This window comes from Alosa alosa, chromosome 7 (assembly GCF_017589495.1).
Source record: "Alosa alosa isolate M-15738 ecotype Scorff River chromosome 7, AALO_Geno_1.1, whole genome shotgun sequence".
Classification (NCBI taxonomy): domain Eukaryota; kingdom Metazoa; phylum Chordata; class Actinopteri; order Clupeiformes; family Clupeidae; genus Alosa; species Alosa alosa.
Window position 1 is genome coordinate 33,006,894 of NC_063195.1, and position 21,234 is coordinate 33,028,127.

The 21,234-nt window shown below is 42.0% G+C and overlaps 2 protein-coding genes across 6 annotated transcripts in view; one reads left to right on the forward strand and one right to left on the reverse strand.

Moving 5' to 3' along the window:
- LOC125298361 (C-type lectin domain family 4 member M-like) overlaps positions 1 to 1,332 on the forward strand; it is a 6,556-nt gene extending 5,224 nt beyond the window's left edge. Inside the window, exon 2 of the mRNA XM_048249063.1 lies at positions 1 to 1,332. Within this exon, the coding sequence (XP_048105020.1) occupies positions 1 to 474 (474 nt within the window). The 3' untranslated portion in view covers positions 475 to 1,332.
- Positions 1,333 to 5,199: 3,867 nt separating this feature from the next.
- Positions 5,200 to 21,210, reverse strand: rhot1b (ras homolog family member T1). Of its 5 annotated transcripts, XM_048247452.1 has the most exons (21): positions 20,817 to 21,210; positions 19,402 to 19,460; positions 19,143 to 19,224; positions 18,849 to 18,892; positions 18,698 to 18,751; positions 18,503 to 18,555; positions 17,940 to 18,048; positions 15,812 to 15,913; positions 15,611 to 15,709; positions 15,111 to 15,219; positions 13,779 to 13,899; positions 12,301 to 12,385; positions 11,737 to 11,882; positions 11,237 to 11,337; positions 10,620 to 10,750; positions 10,224 to 10,307; positions 9,425 to 9,547; positions 8,446 to 8,648; positions 7,025 to 7,209; positions 6,888 to 6,933; positions 5,200 to 6,320 (listed from the first exon to the last, which is right to left on the reverse strand). In XM_048247452.1, the coding sequence occupies exons 1-21, from the start codon at positions 20,851 to 20,853 to the stop codon at positions 6,203 to 6,205; spliced, it is 2,091 nt and encodes a 696-aa protein (XP_048103409.1). In that variant the 5' UTR covers positions 20,854 to 21,210; the 3' UTR covers positions 5,200 to 6,202. The 5 variants fall into 5 exon arrangements, with proteins under 5 accessions (XP_048103409.1, XP_048103406.1, XP_048103407.1 ...); XM_048247449.1 differs by lacking the exon at positions 6,888 to 6,933 and having other exon boundaries at positions 7,087 to 7,209; XM_048247450.1 differs by lacking the exons at positions 6,888 to 6,933; positions 7,025 to 7,209.
- Positions 21,211 to 21,234: the final 24 nt, after the last annotated feature.

Sequence of the window (21,234 nt, forward strand, 5' to 3'; positions counted from 1 at the left end):
TTGGCCAGTAATACCAACCTAACCAGACAGATGGATCAGCTACTCCGCACCAATGGCCAGCTTCAAGCCAGAATCTCTAAACTGGAAAAGAGATGTCCCTCAGGATGGAGATATTTTAACACCAAATGTTACCTCATCTCTTCTTCAAAGAATACGTGGTCTGAAAGCAGACAACGATGCAAAGACATTGGAGGAGACCTGGCGATCATCAACGACAAAGAGGAGCAAGTTTTCATTCATGGATTGGGAATCCCGGTTTGGATTGGTCTGAGGAAGATCCAGGGTGGGTGGAAATGGGTGGATAACACACTTTTGTCCACAAAATACTGGGATTCAGGACAACCCAATGATGAAAACGAGGACTGTGTTGTCAGTGATTGCCCTGCAGGTGACCCATTTTCAATATGGCATGATTATCTATGCAGCGTGAAACACAGTTTCATTTGTGAGATGTCTTCTTACATGTTATACTGAAACAATCTGTTACATATTTTGCTGCATAATAAAAATGAAAAAAAGATGGTAAGCAATTTTTGGAGCAAACTTTCATTCATGGACTGAAAATATTTGTTTGGATTGGGCTGAGGAACAGCCAGGGTGTGTTCGAATCGGTGGATTGCACACAATTGTCCACAAGCTACTGAGATCAACCTGATCGTGTGACGAGGACCGTGTTGTCCTTGATGCTGATAAAGGTGATACACTCTTCAGCTGGTACCCATGTAGCGAAAAATGGGCCTATTGTTTCATTTGAGGGATTCCTGCATACATGTAATACCCACAAAGTCACTTGAGAAAAAAATCAACATGGAGACTGTACAAACTTATTGATTTTCCATGACACTATGTGTTTGTTAGCCTGTCGATGAGACATCTAATTCATACCTGTATGAGAAAATAATATGATACAATAGTGTATCTTTAAATAATCAAAAATGAAACAGAATCAGTCCAAAAAAGATCAAAGAAGAGGAAATGAAAGGAACTACTGCGAATATCAATCAAATGTGAAGCCCATCAACAAGATTGCTGATATTTATTCATTGATTCATATGTAGAACAAGTCTGTGAAATATATTCTATGCATTCATAAGGTGTTTAATCATTATGGAAACTGCCATAACAAAAATAATGTTCTCAATGTCCCTATAGCTTCTCAATTATCTTTGTTGTTTAACTTTTTGTGGTTTATAAGTTAGAGATTTATGGCAGATAGCCACATGACAGGGTAAAAATAAGATTTGATATTTTGCATTATAATAAAGTTGAAAGGTTGATAATAAAGTTGGAATGTTTTAAATTATTGTAGATGTACCGCAAAGCGGTACAAAATATGACCTCAGTTCAGTCCTGCACATTCTCTTCACAAAAATAAATCACGCTTGTCAATTTGTCTCCATCTCCTGCTCTTGCTCTTTGTTTATGTAAATGAGTGTGTATGAAAATGTGTGTGTGTATGTAGTGTTTTTTTTAGTGTATATGTGTGCTTCTGAGTGTGTTCACTTGTGAGTGTGTATGTGGGGGTAATGGGGTGCTGGTGCGTGCGTGTTTGTGTGCCTGCTTGTGTTTATGTTTTTATCTGTGTGCTTATGTGGGTGTGTTTGTGTGTGCATGCTTGTGTACGTTTGTTTGTGTGTATGCATGTGTGTGTATGTGTGTGCATGGGTGTGTGTGTGTGTGTAGCTGATATGCCCCCCGTGAACAGAATTCCAGGAAACTTGGCATACATTCAGAGGGTGTCATAATGGTCCTATGCTTTAAATTCTGTGCAGTTTCTAATATGTCAGTCAGAGAAACCTGCAATTACAACACCTTGTTTTGCATTTTCATTTTTAACTAGGTGGCGCTATATCTCAAATGAGCAGATATGGGATGGTTTGACAAGGCCCCGTGAGACTAACATACAAAAAAAGTTGTACTGCTTAATGCTATATACCTGATGCAACCGCATTGAGTTACATGACAAATTTGGACTGCTGAACTGACTGCTTGGCCCCCTCATTGCTGCTTGCAGCTATATTTACTACTTTTAATTTATTCTTTAAACATGAGCTGGCTCTTGAGCAAAACAATTTCATTACGTATAATTCCTTTGATGAGTACATAAACTACTTGAAAATTGGAAATTATATGAAACATAGTGCTTTACTTTTGGAAAATTAAAGTACGAAATTTAAATGCGAACTATTTGTAAAAATAGTTCAACTTTTAAGGTTGCATTTTTTTTTTTTCAACAATAGGTCATTGCTTGGCTGCCTGCCACATTGTTGAAAAAAAAGACCTCAAAAGCTGAACTATTTTTAACTTTCTGCGCCTCATGGTTTTAGAAGCCTTGCCTTTTTCTGCTTGTGCCCTGCTCTTAAACGCAAGTCAGTCGCACCATTCCATAAAGAAACAACGGAATTGAAGCGCCTGAGGTGCATTCAGTCATTCATTCCTTATTCAGTCCCTGTTGTGCATGCAGACATCTGAATGAAGAACGTGGGTAAGGATTTCATTTCCTGTTTGTAAGGTTGATTAGGAAAGGGTTACAATTTTAATATCACATTTCTACCATTAAATATAGGCCTATCCTACATGCTCATGGTCGTGTATCTTTTACCCAATATTCAGGGTCAGGGAGATACACTATTAGAAGATTCCTTGCACTGCCAAGTAGCCTAAGTCACACGAGCATGCAAAAAAAGATATTGTTTCTTTGATTCTGATTTCCAAACTTATTTTTATATTTTTGATTATCCTCCCTCTATTTATTTTCCAGAGTTTTGGGATCCATCCTTTCGATACTTCTTGTTCGTCATGTGGATTAGCATTATTGTGGGAATATATATTCTGATGTATTTGAGAAAGAGAACAGATGAAGTCTTTGCGAGAGTTAAAGCACTGATGCATGAAGATGTGACTTCCACACAGGAAAATACAGATGAGAATGATTATTGTGAAGTAGAGATACTTGAATAATTTATTTGAAGATCATTGCCACCTGATGGCCAAACTGCTGTTTTTCAGTACACTATGTCTCTTCATTGCGATTAAAAATTAATGCCTGAGTTTTTGATGGTAAACAGGCTTGGTTGGGAAATTGCCTACTTATAGCGCACGCAATAATCACCTCTCCAGTAATGTAGCATGCCTTATTTCGTGGACAGAATGACTTTCGTGTGACGAAATACATGTATTCATTAAAATGTTACATCGTAACGCCTTTTGTCCACGGAATGCACAAATTGGTTTGCATTGTGTCCACGAAACACTGAAGTGAGCACATCATTTCGTGGACGAAATTGACTGGTGGTCTTTTTCTTTCGTGGACATAATGCTGAATGCAGTATTCACTGTCGTAGACGAAATGTTTGGTCAAAAGTAATTCTGTCTACGTAAATCCTACGGAATGCACCTACATAATTCTGTGCATCCTATTTCAATTTCGTCCACAGAATTATTGTGTTGTGTTACAGAAGGCATTCCGTCCACGCAATAGTAACTTAACAACTTACGAAATGCATTCAGTGACATATGCTTTAAATTTGTGCATTCCGTGGACAAAAGGCGTAAAGATGTAGCACATTCGTAATGAATATATGTATTTCGTCACACGAAAGTCATTCTGTCCACGAAATAAGGCATGTTACATTTGGCGCCCCATTCTTCTGTGCATCTGAAATAAACTGATACCCTGCACAGACAATGCCACTTGTAAGCATAATCTGACTAATAAATATAAATATTCATACAACAGATAATGTTCTTTCTTTTCTAAATCATGTGGCTCTAGACTGTAGCCATGGAGTCAGCGGGGGGGGGTTGTCAAATATGCATGGTGGGTGAATCAGTTCCTGTCATTCTATTATGTATAAATTCATGAAAACATGAGGTGATATGTGTATGTTTTCTTTTAAACTATAATGTCTAAATAATACTGTTTTTCTCATTTTCATGTGCCACTTTATCTTATGTCTCAAGGGTTGAATAAATTACAACCATAAATTTAGCTCCAAGCGGCAATGGCTTGGCATGACCCCCCTCCCCTTACATTAATCTTAGGTCCATATCCCTTCCTGCTCAACTCTGCTGACCTCTTGGTGACCACAAGACTCAATGAATAAAGGGGCGCTATGGAGTCCCTGGGCTGCAATTGGGGCCAAATGAGGGTCGAGGGACGATATGGTTGCAAAATTTCATTATTTGTCGCCCGTGGAAACCATGACCATAACAATTAATAACCTGTGAGGTTTGAACCATGTCAAATGTATCACACATTTCCTGTTTTCCACACATTTCCATGTGGCAAGGTCTGCAAATTCATCATATCTCTATTTCAGCACATTACAACCTTTCAAAAAAGCTCCTCAATTTAGAATGACCAACATCTCAACATTATGTATACCAAAAAGCGAGATCCAAGGTCTAACAAGAGCCAAGGAGCAGGACCGGAGCACACAATGCTTAAAGTGATTTTTATTAGTGCAAACCGACTAACATTTCGACGCCTATGCGTCTTCTTCAGAGTCAAAATTTTCGTGAGCACCAACCAGGCTGAAGCACAAGTGACTCCCTTCTACTATAATGTATACCAACTTTGACATGAATCGAAGAATTAAGTGAAACTCTATGGCAACCATGAGACTCGGTGACATAAGGCGGAGTCCCTGTGCCACATCTGGGGTCAAGCCTTTGTCTCAGAGTATTTACTGAGAGTCTAGAGGTGTATGGCAAATTTCAGTCACATGAACCACCTCAAAAAAGGCAAAATCGAATAGAGGAAACATATTTAAATTAATCTTATCGCTATTTCAGCATATTACAGATAACAAAAATATCTTTGCAATATAACATCAGCAACATCTTCACATCATACCACATTTGACATGAATTGGATGAACCTCCTACGTATGAGGAGTGAGTCCAAATTGATCATGTGACATCAGTGTGATAGCCATAAGAGTGTGACTAAGGTATAATGAGGTACGGCAGGCATGACGGCTATACAGGTGAAAAGCTGTGGACTGGACAGGACATGACAGTAAGTGTGTGTGTGTGTGTGTGTAATATGTGTGTGTGTGTAATAGTAATAGTATTGTGTGTGCACACACACACACACACATCACCCTTAACCTTCCACTGCACTCTCTCAGTTGCACGGTGTAACAGCTTTCGTGTTTAAAGCTCTACCCACAGTAACTTACAACACACCAGTCATGGCTTTAGCAGCAACCATTTATTGTAAACTTTGGAAAGTATGAAAAAGAAACAAAAACTAACTTTGAACAAACTCTCAACTGATGGTGTTCGTAAGGTGCGGGAGAGGGATCTCTTTCACAACACAGAGGAATGTAGTTGGTCGTTGATCTCCTTGCAAGAGCACGTGTCTGAGGAGATGACACAGCATGCACATCCAGTCTAACAGATGCAGGTCTTGTGTTAAAGCATGATGAACCTTTCACATACACATGGTGCCAGGGTGCATGGGATGACTGGCCAGTAAAGGCAGTGCAGGTCACTGGTCACCTGTGGTGTCCACCCCACTGGCCACTATATAATATGAACACTTCTTGATGCATGATCACACATGCAAAACTACCAACTGGGAAGAATTAATTGAAGTATATATTGAAATATGTTATCTAGCTTATTTATTTACCTGTTCTAAGTCCTTCATTTCCAAGTCTTCTGGTCTAATTTGACCATTAGTGCACATAATGGTAATATGAATCACCTCTGGCCCACCTGTGGCTTTCAGAAACCTGCCTGCAAAACTAATCTCAAACAACTGAATATAACACTTCAGGAGCCCATTTGTGCATTACAGCTGATGTATGAAAGCTTATTATCCATCATGACTCTTTTGTTTTACACCATTTCATGGGGAAAGATAAATATATATGTATATACACTAACAATGTACATTATTCACAAAGATATCCAAGGTCTCCTGTTACCTATTTCAAGAGTCTTTAGGAGCCAAGAGACAGACAACTGAGAAGATAAATTCAACATAGTGTGTGGGCATTGACTCCTCTATCAAGTCAGTATAAATATAAATACCTATGATATTGCCACAGAGGGCAGAGCGTTATACACACCCATGTACAAAATGACACATAGCTTTTCTAAGTGGAAACTCGTAAGTCTTCGTTTGGAGAATGTTTGTTTGTGTTTGATGTCGGGAGAAACCTGCAGGGAGTGGTTGTTGGGGGCTCAGTCACCGGGACCTGAGCATGGCCCTGTACATGGCAAAGCCCAGCACCACAAACACTGTGGCTCCAACGCTTGCCTTCAACCAGAAGGTGGAGCTCTTCAGGTCCGCCTGCGTCATGTGCCTGAGGTATGGACAGACAGACAGACAGACGGGAGGGGGGTGAAAAAAGAAAGTGTTAAAAGCAGAATGAAAAGCTGCTTGATTCTAAACTGGCTGACCAGAGACTGTGTTTAATATGTTTATGTAACCTGCAGTAAAATGAAAGAGTTTATAAAAAAAACTGCATGCAATGCAATAAATACAGCAGTCTGTCCTTGGCAAAAGGCCTTAATAAGATTAGAATGTTTGTCTTATCTTTTAAGACTCAGGAATGAAATGTCATAACATGGACCATAGTAAGCTCTTCTAAACTGTAAAAGACAGTACAGCTAACAATTTTCTGAAAATACAAAAGACACAAAGTCTATATGTGTTTACACTGAGTCACACCAGCATGTCATTCTATCATACCAGAGGAAGACCTACAGTCACTATGGCAGCATTCTGAAGGTCAAAAGAAAGACACAAAGACATGACCAATAAAACAATTAAATGATACAAGGATACAAGGAAGTTTATTGTCACATGCATATAGTTACTGGAAGTAAGAAACAATGAGTGTGACATGAAACAGATGAGTGATGGAGACCATGGAAACAAGAGACAAGGACAAACCAAAGAGGAACAGAAAATGGCCGACAAGTTGACAAGCGGACACAAACACGGAGATGAAGCAGCAAAACGACACGGCGACAGTCATCAAGCTGACGAAGGAGAACAAAAGAGATGGAACGATGAGAAGGAGTGTGTGGTTGTTTTGTTTTGTTGGAGGAACGAGTCGGGAGAACCTGCTGAAAATGACGGTGTAGATTTTGGCCTTCACAGTCTGCATCAGCTCAGAGTTGAGGAAGTTCTGACAGAGACAGAAGGTGCACCGGTTGCACGTGCACATGCAGCGCAGACGAGCGTGGCTGAAAGAAGAAACACACACACACACACACCCTCACCCATACCCAAACACACACACACACACACACACAACACATATACCCAAACACACACACACACATACACACACACACAAACACACACAGACACACACATACACAAACACACACACACACATTTCCAACACACACACCCACATTTCCCACACACACACACAGCACATATAGGGGATAGGAGGGCACATGAAAACACACACACATGCGCACATACACACACACACAAACAATCAAACACACACACACACACAGTTGCTGTTAATGCACAGCAGTGTCCATCACCTGTGACGCCACCCACCAGTACCACAGCAGGTAGAGGAGCAGAGAGACTGGTCAGAAGAGAGTGAGTGAAGAAGACCACCAGTAGCCCTCATGGTCAAACTGATACACCGGCATGCACAAACCCTTCACCGGATCACCCCCCTCACACGTGCTGTAAAGACTATCCGTGTGCACGGGGCCATAATTAGCAACAAAATACTGACTTAACACAGATTACATTGAATAGTATAGTAAGTCATTTGTTGCAGATTTGTTGGATTAAAGTAGTAGGATGATCATGTGCTGCAGTGCACTGAGTTGGCTATGCAGAGGGATTACTTGTCAGATGGGTGGGTATTACATAATCCAGACATGACCTGCAGGTTGCAACACAGAAAACATTTCCCTTCAGAGTTCACAGCAAACAAGCCTTCAAGTCTTACCCTTATTGGCCTTTATAGTTCAGCAGCAGCCAAGTGGCTATGTATGGAAAAAAAAATAATTTGACAATGCACACTTTGGCTGGTGCTCACCTGAGGCTCTCTGCTGCCCACTAGTGGCTACATGACAGATCTAAACAAGGCATCTGACTGGTGTAAGTACTGCCACACGCCACCAGTCGGCAACTGGCAAAATGAATGACTAACAGCTTCAGTTTGGGTGTCCATTATAAGACCCAACTGGACAAATGATCCATGATAGGTGAAGTTTACAAAAGTTTAGTGGACAAATGATCTAAGATCTAAGATGAACATACTGAAGAGAGGACGGTTGTAAAGTACTGTATTTGTCTACGTTTGAAGACCATTTAGACTAATTCAATACAACTGCACCAGATTAAATAAATACATGCATAAAGTACCAACTCTTGTGCTTCTCTGCAACTGTTGGTAGTGTGTGTGTGTGTGGGGAAGGGAGGGGGGGGGCTCAGGGGATACCTACGGGTACATGGCCATGGTGGTCAGCTTGATGAAGATGTCCCTGTTGGGCGCGGCGGCCGTGTTGCAGGTGTACGACTGCGGCGGCGGCATCTTGTGCTTGCGGCAGAATTCCAGTGGGGTCAGCGCGTACTGCTGCTTCACCTCGGGCAGGTCCGCCTTGGACGCCACCATCATGCACGGCGTCTTGCTGTCCATGAAGTATTGCTGTCGGCACAAATGAAGAGGTGGCTACTGACTACTGACCTTTTACGTGATCAGAGGTGTGTGTGTGTGTGTGTGTGTGTGTGTGTGTGTGTGTGTGTGTGTGTGCGTGCGTGTGTACGTGCGACTGTATGTGTATATACACATACTCAGTGTAGACAATCTGATCCCAGGCTCAATGTTTTCTTTTAGAGGGTGGGGTGTTTACTTGTATTACTGGACCTCACATACAATGCTTACGGCTTGAGCACGCTGTGTTGCATGTGTGGAACAGCTGCACTGTGTGGAACAGCTGCATTGTGTGCTGATTTTCACTTTGGCGCAAACGTTTACATGTTAGAGTGGCCACACTGCCTCCATCATACACACCTCTCAGGCCGACTGCACACACAACCCAACTAAAGAATAGAGGGTGCGCCTATTTTAGTCTCTGTGATGCAGATGGTTCTGGGCAGCAATAAATGGAAAAGACCAGTTGATAGTCGTATTGGTGTTTAAAAGGTGAACACACACGCGCGCAACTGCACCGCAGCAGCAACGGCCACAACACAGCTGTTCGGCAAACGTGACAGAGGCAATGTGTCTGGGCCGTCAGTCTCCTCTCTGACTTCACCTTAATGGCAATATGGCGTACAGTATATACAGTCATGAATAGTGCACTGAGTCAAGTCAGCTTTAGCCCACAGAACGAGTAGTGGCTCTAGGAGCCAAGTAAGTACAGTAGAGAGCAGGAGGTTAAAGTTTAAAGCTTAAATCCCAGCAAGGGGCATAATACAGACCTTAAAGACTTTTGCACAGTACTCAAAAGAGAAGGGGTTGCTGGCGTCGTAGATTAGGCACACAACATCGCAGGACAGCTCTGCGTCCGAGAGGAAATCAAAGTCTGGGAAGACCTCATGGAGCTGAAAGAGAGAGAGAGGCAGGAAGTAGTTCAACATTAGTCAGGATTACCTAAGGCAAAGGCAATTCCTAAGCCTTCAATAAAAAGACTGAACTGTAAGTAATGTCAAGACACACTCAGACTTACACATTTCTTCTAACAGGTTATCTTTTTGTTATTCCAGTTTAATGAATCATTTTCTCCAGAAATAGAGGCATTAGTATAGTATAGTATATATACTTTTTTCATCCCGTGAGGGAAATTTGGTCTCTGCATTTAACCCAATCGGTGAATTAGTGAAACACAAACAGCACACAGTGAACACACAGTGAGGTGAAGCACACACTAATCCCGGCGCAGTGAGCTGCCTGCTACAACGGTGGCGCTCGGGGAGCAGTGAGGGGTTAGGTGCCTTGCTCAAGGGCACTTCAGCCGCGGCCCACTGGTCGGGGCTCGAACCAGCAACCCTCCAGTTACAAGTCCAGAGTGCTAACCAGACACGCATGTGAAATGTTTGTAGTGGTCACATTAACACACTAATTCATATCCATACTTTTGAGCAGCCAGACATAAAATCAATCAAAGGACTGCTGAAGAAGCTCTACAATCAAAAAAATTCTGATTCAATATTCTGATAGTGTCTTCATGAAGACACCATCTTAAAGCTCTATGCATGAGACAACAACAGCAGAGCTCACCAATAAGTACTTCTCCTGACCGTAGACAAAGGCTGTGCTGATTGCATAATAAGATTTGTGTTCTTCACTTATTGTTCTCTGGCGCTAAGGGAGGAGGGGAAAGACAAAACAGAACCAAGAACATTTGAGAACAAAGAGATACAATGTATTTCAGACACACCATGATTATACGTGGTAAAACTAAACTTCAATCACACAAATACTTTTTAAAAGAACAAATTCCCCTTACAGTATATAATCATACTCATTTAAAAAATAAAAATAAACAAATTGACATTCTGCCATAAACGTAGCAACTATAGCTGATTGCACTACAGTGCTGGTGCTAAATGGTTCTGTTTGACTGTCTGATCTGCATGAGGAGGCAAGAGCCACTGTGTGTGCTTGTGTGCTCACCATGAGGTTTCTGCCCAGGAAAGCCTGCAGGAAGCCGCTCTTGCCGCTGCCGATGGCGCCAAACACATTACAGCGGAACACGTTGCGCTGGGTCTGCTTCTTCTGCAGGTCAATCTTCTTGTCCCGAGTCACTGCAGGGGGGAGACCAAAGAGGAGGACAGAAGGAATGGAGGAATAAATAGAGGAGAACAACAGAGGGGAGGAGAGAGAAAGAGGACAAGAGAAGCACAAGGAGAGCACCGGCATAAATACTCAGTGATATACAGTATAAGCCACACTACTGCAGTCTGGATATTATTTGGCTAGTCTTTCAAATGAGAAATGTCTAACCAAAAATGGCCATGGCTTCAAAGGAAGAATTTTCATAATATGCCATGTGAAAATGTCATGTATTCTTTCAAAAAAACCTTACCACTTTCATATTATGCACTGTGACTAAATGTTCGCTATCATAAGCACAACAGCATAGTGAAAAAGTGATTATTATAAGCCATTTGAAAATGGCTTATGATACACTGATGTCTTTTAAAAAAAAAAAAAAAAAAAAAAAAAATTGAAATTCTGTGGCCTTGAACTACCTGTTGGATATTATCACTATGACTGTAGATTGCTCTCACCTGTCATGCCAGCTGCCTGGGACTCCTGTTCAGCAATGATAGAGTAACCAAGGTAACCCAGGTACTCAAGGCACCGCTGCACATCTAGATATGTCGTTAGCCTGGACACAAGGGTACATGGACAAACAGCAGTTACTCTGCCACACTGAACAACGAAGCCAAACTGGGGTATTATGTATTATGTACTTTTTGTAATTTTTAAATACTTTGCAGTTGTTGATGCATCCTAAGCTCTAGTTACATAACTTACATCAGAGTAAAGAGTAGCTATGTAATGCTGGAATGTCTTACAGCTTATATGCAGGGCTCAAAAAAGCAATACTACAGTGTGTTGACACAGAAAACAGCATGTCAAACAGATGTGTTGGTGTTGTTCATGGTAAACAGATGTGTTGGTGTTGCTTATGGTAAACAGATGTGTTGGTATTGTTTATGGTAAACAGATGTGTTGGTGTTGGTCATGGTAAACAGATGTGTTGGTGTTGGTCATGGTTACTGACGTCCACTGGGAGAGGTAGCCCTGGTATGTGATCCAGCCCTGGTCGTTGGTGCAGACGGTGTTGTTGACATCAGCACCCCAGGGCATGTAGGGAAAGACATCAAACAGGTCCTTCAGCTCCTCTGGGGACAGGGCACAGTCCCGGTCCTGCAACCACACCCCCACACACACACAAACACACACACACACATGACAGGGCTATGAAGATTAAATGGAAAAATACAGACATTAATGACATTTTACATGGAAAGATTTCAATGGTTAACATAATAGCTGAAAACATGCAATGTTTGGGAATGTCTTGTTATACTTTTATGAATAATTTTTTGGGATCACAAAGAAATGACTATTCATAGGAGAAAAGACATTCATTTCTGCACTTTAAACTTTACAAGTGAACTTTAATGAGCCGTTATAACAGCACAGCAGATCTGCACGTTGCGCAGAGGATGCATGGCCTCCAGATAGCTGATAGTGATTAAGTGCAGTATTTAGCCACGTTAAGCCACCACTGTCCATCTATTGTCAGTAACACTGTGAGGGGGATGAAAAGCTTGTTCGTCACCTTATCATGTTTGTCGAAGATGCTCTGAAGGAAGAGGTAAGCATTGTGGTTGAGCTCGGTGGTACAGTCGGGAGGTATTTTTAACCTGCGGCGGCATAAACATTATAGTCAGATTAAGAGACGCACCCAGGGCCCGGATTAGCGATCAGAATAGCTGGATTACACCAGGGCTCCTCAAAAGACGCCGTGGGGGACGGCTAGAGAACCCCGCGGGGCGTGTGGTGGGGGTTGGTAGTGACCACCAGGGCAGTGCTGGGTTTCCTTCCATGATCCATTATCCCGGTCATTACCAAATGGGTTTACACCGCACCGTCCACAGGCTCCCCTCCATGAGGCCTCCCACCAGGCCAGCATCACATTAATGAGCTCACAGGGCTCGCCCAGTTCATGTCTACCAGCAGGTGAACACCAGTGCCAAACAAACTTAACCCCTTTCATGCCTGATTGGGTGCTGCATCGACTTGCTTGAGGCACCCCCGCCCCCCCCCCACGCCACGCCACGCCACGCTGTCCGCTGGATCAGACAGATTTTCACATGGCTTCATTAGCAGTATTACCAAGTGTCCCTACTACTACCGATAGCATCACATGCATGTTTCTGACAGCTGTTGAAATAGCTTAGTGTTGAAGTAGAAATACTGAAATATTGACAGTTGAAATGGCTGAACAGTTAAATAGTTGAGTAGTTTAAATAGTTAAATTATTTAATAGTGAATTATTGTAGTGAGGACATTTATTTTGAAACAGTTGTGGGCAGAGGAAATAGTAGTCTTAAGAGAGCCAGATTGTATGATTAAAGCCTGAGACAGAGTATATAGTTTAAAAGTTGAATTTAGATAGTGTAATGGATGTTGATAGACAGAAAGTTGAATGGATGTTGATAGGCAGATTGTTTAATGGATGTTGGTGGATAGTTTAATGGGTGGATGAGTGAATGGTTTGAAGAGGATGAATGGATAGAAAGTTGGATGGAATGTGCCTTATATCCTTGTAGAATGGAGAGACACAGAGAGAGTTGGCCTAGTTAAGCAGAAAGCAGTTGATACAGGTGCAATCAGTTTAACTGGCCCTTTGATGGGTCCTAGTAGTGAGCAGCTGGAAGTTGATACAGGTGCAAATCAAGTTAATTAGCCCATTGTGATGTCATCAGCCCATGTTAAGTCTATGGGGAAAAATAAGCTTGTTTTTTATTAATATCTCAAAAAGTATAAAGTTTACAAATGTGAAAAATACATTCCCCACGTGTCCTTTTCAAGACCTACGTTACAAAGTTTGAACGAAGTTTCTACGTTAAACGGTTAAAGCTGAATTAGATGCAGAAATTTGGTGGGAAGAAGAAGAAGAAGAAGAAGTAGAAGAAGAAGAAGAAGAAGAAGAAGACTTCGGATAACAGAACAGTGCATTTTCATGCACTGTAATAAGATGGCTAGGATGATCATGAGTCCGACTAAGACGCTGGCCAAGAGGTGGACACTCACGGGGGGAAGAGGTAGTCCTGGTGGAGCTCCAGGTCGTCATCGTAGCCAAACCTGCGCAGGACGGTCCAGGTGGTCTCGTGCCTTCCTCTCTGGATGAAGAGTGTGTGCAGGAACAGGAACCCTGGGAGGGGGGACAGGACAGTTACACACAGGCCATGCCGGATGTAGGACTTTAAAACATTAAAACCATAAAGACATGAAGACATTAAAACCAGTCGAAGCTGCGAGTAGCTGGTTGTTACAATAACGGTTAGGGTTGCAACATTTCGGGAATTTTCAAAGTTGGAAACTTTCCATGGGAATTAACGGGAATATATGGAAATTAACAGGAATAAACGGGAATAAAATGGGAATTTTTAATATGGCAAGTTAGTCTATAACAGGGAACTTAAATGTAGTAGACAAAACCCCATCTTGCAGCATAATATTAGTTAAAACAACCTGATTTAATGCAATTTCAGTTAAATTTCTACCCTGCACATACATCAATCCCATGCACACAGCAATCAGCATAGGCTACTAGACATAAAGGAAACCTATGATGCGTTCATGTGCATGGGGAAAATAAATTCCCAGTGAAAATGTCATCTCATGTGGGAATAACTGGTGGAAGTTTGCAAACAGAGTCTTCATTCAAATGGGTGTACGTCATTTTGCATAAACTGTAATGGGACGATTAATCTGTCTGATTAAGCTTGACAATTTATATATAATTTACATAATCTATAAGGTTTGGTTGGGGTGGTATGTTGTGTCATATTTTTATTAGTTTTACCATTTTCTGGGATTCTAACTGAAAAAACTGATTGTCAGTCAATGTTCCAACCAACTGGATTTTGTTGTTGAGTGGCGTGGTGTATCTTGGGCAGTTCAGTGGTTTCAGTGTTGCTAGCTTAGCACGCTAGTAAACCATAGGCAGAGAATGGGATTCCCGCTAGCATGTTAGCTATCTTTGTATGCTAAGCGAAAATACGAACAAACAAATCATATTGCTTATTACGAAACAAAATGTTAATGTCTGTATATGAAACAGTAGGAGTTACCAAAAATTCCCAGTTAATTCCTGTAATTCCCATTAATTACCATAATTTCCTTTAATTCCATGAAAGTTTCTAATTTGGAATATTTCCAAAATTCCCCAGCTTAACTTCCCATGGAAAGTTTCCGGTAAGTTTCCGGAAATTTACCGGAAATTGTCCACCCCTTTGCAATAACTAATCCTAATAACGGTATCCATGGTTCAAAAAGTAAGTAATTATTTATATAAGGTAAATTAATAACCAGCAGTGAATGGCAGTTTAGAGCAACAACAAATGTGCGTGTGTGTTGTACCATTGAGCGTGAGGCCGTTGTCACACACTCCATTATTTATGTTCTTCCGCACAACATTCTTCACGTCCTCCAGAGCTTGGGCAGCCAGGGGGCTGTTGAAACATGTCCTCTGCAACAGAGGACACAACACAATTTACTACAGTTGTACTACAGTTTACTACAATTTACTACAATTTACTACTGCACCAAACCCACTGCCCCACTACATCCACAGGCACAGCACAAAATACTACTTTTAATACTGATCCACATCCACTCCAATCCAAATCCCTCAGGTACAGTATCACATACACATAAGAAACTACTGCGTCACCATTAGAACACTATTCACTATTAACTAACACTACGGGTGCCACAAATTTATTCTGAAGGAAATAAATTTGTGGCACCCGTAGAGCTCATCATAACTATTGTTCTCCTTTATTGAATTAACACAAGAGGAGTGAACCCGACACTAGTCAACTAAAGAGAAAAAACACCATTAGTGTGGGGGGACTCACTTGGAAGAAGTTGAGCTCGTTATCATTAAGGATGCCATCATTGTCCAAATCGGACACCTTGAAGATGCGTGTGAGTGCCCTGAGACAAGCCACCTTCATCTGCAAACAAGACTCAGAAGTTTCACATGCAGACATGGCTGAACCTATTTCATTATATATTGTGGAAAGGGAAAACTGGCTCCTCAGATAAGGCTACTGTACCTCCTTCTGGTCAGGGCAATAGAGTGGACCGGTTGGGTGCAGAACTGCCTTCTGAGCATAGTAGAAGAGCTCCGAGATGTTCTTCAGGTTCTTGGCAGAACACTTGGGAAGGTAACAACAAAACAAAAGGTAAGAACTGAACATCCATATCCCATCCCATACCCACCTCATTTGTACTGAACATCCATATCCCATCCCATACCCACCTCATTTGTACTGAACATCCATATCCCATCCCATACCCACCTCATTTGTACTGAACATCCATATCCCATCCCATACCCACCTCATTTGTACTGAACATCCATATCCCATCCCATACCCACCTCATTTGTACTGAACATCCATATCCCATCCCATACCCACCTCATTTGTACTGAACATCCATATCCCATCCCATACCCACCTCATTTGTACTGAACATCCATATCCCATCCCATACCCACCTCATTTGTACTGAACATCCATATCCCATCCCGTACCCACCTCATTTGTACTGAACATCCATATCCCATCCATTACATCCACCTCATTTGTACTGAACATCCATATCCCATCCCATACCCACCTCATTTGTACTGAACATCCATATCCCATCCCATACCCACCTCATTTGTACTGAACATCCATATCCCATCCCGTACCCACCTCATTTGTACTGAACATCCATATCCCATCCCATACCCACCTCATTTGTACACACATTTGGAGTTACAGAGCAGCTTCACACCTTGATCACAAACTAAAAAAGAAGAGTGAAAGGGCAGTTGCACACTGCGTGTATTTGAATACTCCTGAGAGGAGCACTTCCTAAAGCTCTTGGAAATGAATGCATGCTAGCATGCTAGCTACATGCTAGCATGCTAGCTACATGCTAGCTACCTGTGAATTCAGGAATACTCCAGGAAACAAATCTGTACCACAGCCATGTTAATGCCACGTTGCTATGTTCAAACAGTAACCATTTGAGTGCCTCTATGACATTCAAACCACTAAAAGTCCATAACTTAAGACAAAGATTGACAAGATCAGGGTACTGAGCGCTGATCTGTGGCCAGACGTCTGCTTGTGGTTCCTGCTGCGCTCAATAAATCTAATCACACCACAGCATTTAATACAAACTGACATCCTCTCTTGTCAGGCCAAGTGCCAGAAGTCGGAGGTGTGGGTGTACCAGCACTGAACTGACACTGTTCCAACTCAGAGCTTTATTGGCACACTCTAAGCTGCTAGTCATGATACAGGCAGGAGGAATGGGAGATCCCAGAGCCCAGGCTCTCAAGGCCCCGGAGGGCCTTAGCATCGGTGCCCTGTCCATACTCGTCCCCTTCCAGAGAAGGGATCAGACCAAGAGATTAAGCTCTCAGCAGGTCCCCTTCCAAGTCTGGGTGGAGACAAGCTTAACACTTTCTAACAGTGGCAGTGCCAACTGAGATGGGACAGTGGCATAGCTAGTTAATGCCAACTGAGACGGGACAGTGGCATAGCTAGTTAATGCCAACTGAGATGGGACCGTGGCATAGCTAGTTAATGCCAACTGAGACGGGACAGTGACATAGCTAGTTTGCTCATTAACGCATAACTGTGATGAGACAGTGGCATATAGGAGGGTGGCAGCTGCTGGTATCTATTAGCCTCTTTTTGATTTGGCCTCCTCATGCAACATGGCTTTAAAGCACACACCAATCAATGACTAGAGGGATGCGACGGTGAATTTATCTTCATTTACAGACTACTTCAGTTCAGGGTGTAATGACCCATATAGTACATTGGTCATTGCAGCCCAATCCAGCCTGTAATAAAGATGTCCATGTTGATAAAAACCAACATGCACTTTTAACAGTAATTAATGTTCATCACAACATGAGTCACAGTGCTTCTCAGATGAAAATGTAGAAGTGGCAGATATGACACAAACAGTCCTCACTGAGCAGGACCTTTTTCAAAGCTCCCTTTTCTGGAAAGACCTCCAAAGCAGACTGCGGCGTTCCTCTCATCATGGATGAGAAATCTCTTAAAAACTAGCAGTCCACCATGTTGGAGCTGTACAGCTGCTCATGTAGTGACTGGTAATGGGCTACTACATGGCCTTGACCTTTGCCCCCTGCTCGAGTCTCCTGCTCCTCACCTCCACACACGTCTCGATCTCTGTGTACTTGTTCATGATGGGCAGGATGGTCTCCATGCTGCTGTGCTCCACCAGGTCTGACTTGTTGCCCACCAGGATGAGGGGAATCCTGACCAACACACACAGCAGCAGACAGTCTATCAGCTAACTAGTGCAGAGCACATATTTAGAGGGAACAAGTGAAACAATGTTAACTTGGTGCAGCTATCACTTTGCACTTTATTTGACACTTTGTTCTTCCATGTTTACTGGTAACCTACTTTCCATTCTATTCTTGTAGATTTACGGTTTTCTTTTAAATACACCCCACCCCAATGCACTATTCACTGAACATTATTTATTTTATCTCATATGCATATGTAAGGAAATGCAGGAAATGATTCAAGAGAACATTGTGTATTTTATGAATATTGAGCTCTCATTCAACTGGGGACAGACATTTAGTCACCTCCGTGACTCTGTAATAATGCAGATTGAGGGCGTATGTGAGTCCTGCATATTATACTATGATATATGGCACACTTCCCTTGAACCAAACAAAATAATAAACATTCTTCACAAACCTGCTGTCCTTATCTGTTCTGTCATTTATTAGTGGAATCCAATGACTGGTGACCTAAAACAACAAAACATACATTAAAAAATAAAATTACATCGATTTCCACAGCAATCAATCCAAACAACTGTTAGATCATATGTTCTGACATTAACCAATGGCAAGTGAATCTGGAGTTAGCTTGCAGACATTCCCACAATACCTTTTCAATGGACTTCTTGTTGTTGACTGAGTAGACAATGCAGATAACATTGGCCTGTAATTGACAGAGGACAATAATTAGCTATGGCATTCCACCATGCATGAATACAACAGCATGACTCCCCAGCACCAGTGAGGGGCTCGAGTCCCACCTTGGTGATTTCCTGATAGAGCTGCTCATCCGTCTGCTCCACCTCTGGGGACACAGAAAAGCACGAATCCATTAGACCAGTGACCAGAGCCCTTCAGCACCCTACTACACTTTAAACAGGCTTCTATTGGCAGCCTTCAGCACCCTACTACAGTGTACTTTAAACAGGCTTTTATTGGCAGCCTTCAGCACCCTACTACAGTATACTTTAAACAGGCTTCTATTGGCAGCCTTCAGCACCCTACTACAGTATACTTTAAACAGGCTTCTATTGGCAGCGCTGAGTGGCCATTACCTGAGTAGTCAACAATGTGTGTGGGCACTCTCTCTGGGGTGACGTCGGCAGGAATGGTGATTTCTTCAGCCCGATAGGGCACCTGAGGCAAAAAAACAGCTCAACACATGAACACAGTATGCATTTATATACAGTCTACAAAATCAATAAGTATTTAATCCACTTTGAGATGACATAGAATTCCATATAAAGGCCTATCATGAAACTGTATTGTTGTCTGATTCAGCATCTTTGGTATTGTGAGAAATTGTTTGCATACCACATCTGGGAACTCCTCGGTGACCAGGGACATAATAAGGGAAGTCTTCCCTACTTTGGCTGTGAAGAAAAGATACAAGTAAAACCACAACAGTGAATGTTGACAGCATCCCCTACTGAGTCAGTTCTATCTCTGACCTTCAAAGTTCTCTCGTCTGATCTTAAAATAGCCTCCCTATTCCCTAATATTTAATTCATGATACAGCTGTAATGCGTTGTACCCCATTTTCATTTATGTGGGCCACTTTTTAAACAACTGGCTGTTGACCGTATAAACCATCCTACCACACACACTGTATGTACCTTATGCATCACACAAGGAAGGCTGCAATACATTTTAGGGTAGGTAAAAAAAAAAACATTTGGACATTCAGGTTTAGCACCTGATATTATGGTGTTGCTTTCATCACCTGCTGCAGTGTGTCTCCATCAATGAGAGCATTGCCACCAGGACACTCTTCTTTACTTAATCACAAGGGATGACACAATATTTGATACTTCATGACTTCATGATTCCTTCATCAGAGCACGGTCTTGAGTAGGCTTCCAAGCCTCAGCTTGGCCAGATATGTCTGAACACTATCTGCAGTATTTGGCTTGGATCAGTACAGGTGTGTGCAGGTTATGGTCCAGGCCGTTGTAGGTATCTGACCAGGGCCATACTCTAGGCCCATTTGACCAATATTTATTACATTACATTTTATGTAATAAATGTAATATTTATTACATTTATTACATCCTTGATACAATTTCGTGGTAATCAGTTGTGCAGACACCATCAGTGGTGCATTTTGAATTGTATTTTCACATAGTTCCCTGGATAACAAGCCAGATACCAAATTCTAGGTCAATATTAGCCTAACAATTACTTGAGTAAACGAGGTAAATGTTGAGTAAATGTTTACTTCAGTAATCATGGTATGCACATTCAAAACATACATGGATATTGTTCAGCCTCTCTCTCTCCCAAATTCATTGGCCAGGCTAAACCTTTGAACTGTAATTAGAGCAGGCTACAACATGTCATATCTATTTACAAAATAATGCTAAATATTGAGGCATGAGATAGAGTAGCGCATATGGCTATACCGATTAAGTCTTACGTTATGTTTCCCATAATGAGCAGCACTGGCAGTTCAACATCGGATTAAATAATGTTAAGTAATCAGTGTTCATTGTGGTTGACTGGTCTGTTGTTTAGCGTCGTCGTTTCGGTACCCTACACAAACAGATCGAATTCTACATAAACTCACAGCAATAAAACACAGACTACTTCTGGGAATGTATGTTATAGGCGCCACAACACAACATTCGTCTTAACAGTTTGTCACTTGTCTTCTTTGCTAATAACACGGTCATGGTCATGGCAGCGGCAGCATGCAGTCCAAGCGAATGAAAAACAATATGCACACTCACGTTCTCCTACAAGTAATATCCTCACGTCCTTCCGCATCTTTTCCAGTTTGTCTGTCCGACTCGGAAAATCTCTGATCGAAAAGCATTTAAGATGACATGCGGTAGGACAGCAAGGTTGAAGGCAGATCTGATCTGATCTGACCGGACGATTTCAAGTGCGCAGATTGTGTGGGCCCTTACGGATCTACCGTCAGAATATTAGTTTGAATTATGTTTAAAGACAGTGTTTTTTGTCAAATAGTTCTCATTAGTGCACTTGACACACGGGCACTGGTGAGGTATTTTGAGATGTACAGATTTACATCTGCGCGAAAGGCTGCAACCGCCGATGTTGGTGGTTGTTGGCTAGGCTGCTGATTCTCGCATCATGGTACACGCCTCCACCAGCTGACGTTCCTACGGACGAGTAAAAGAGTGG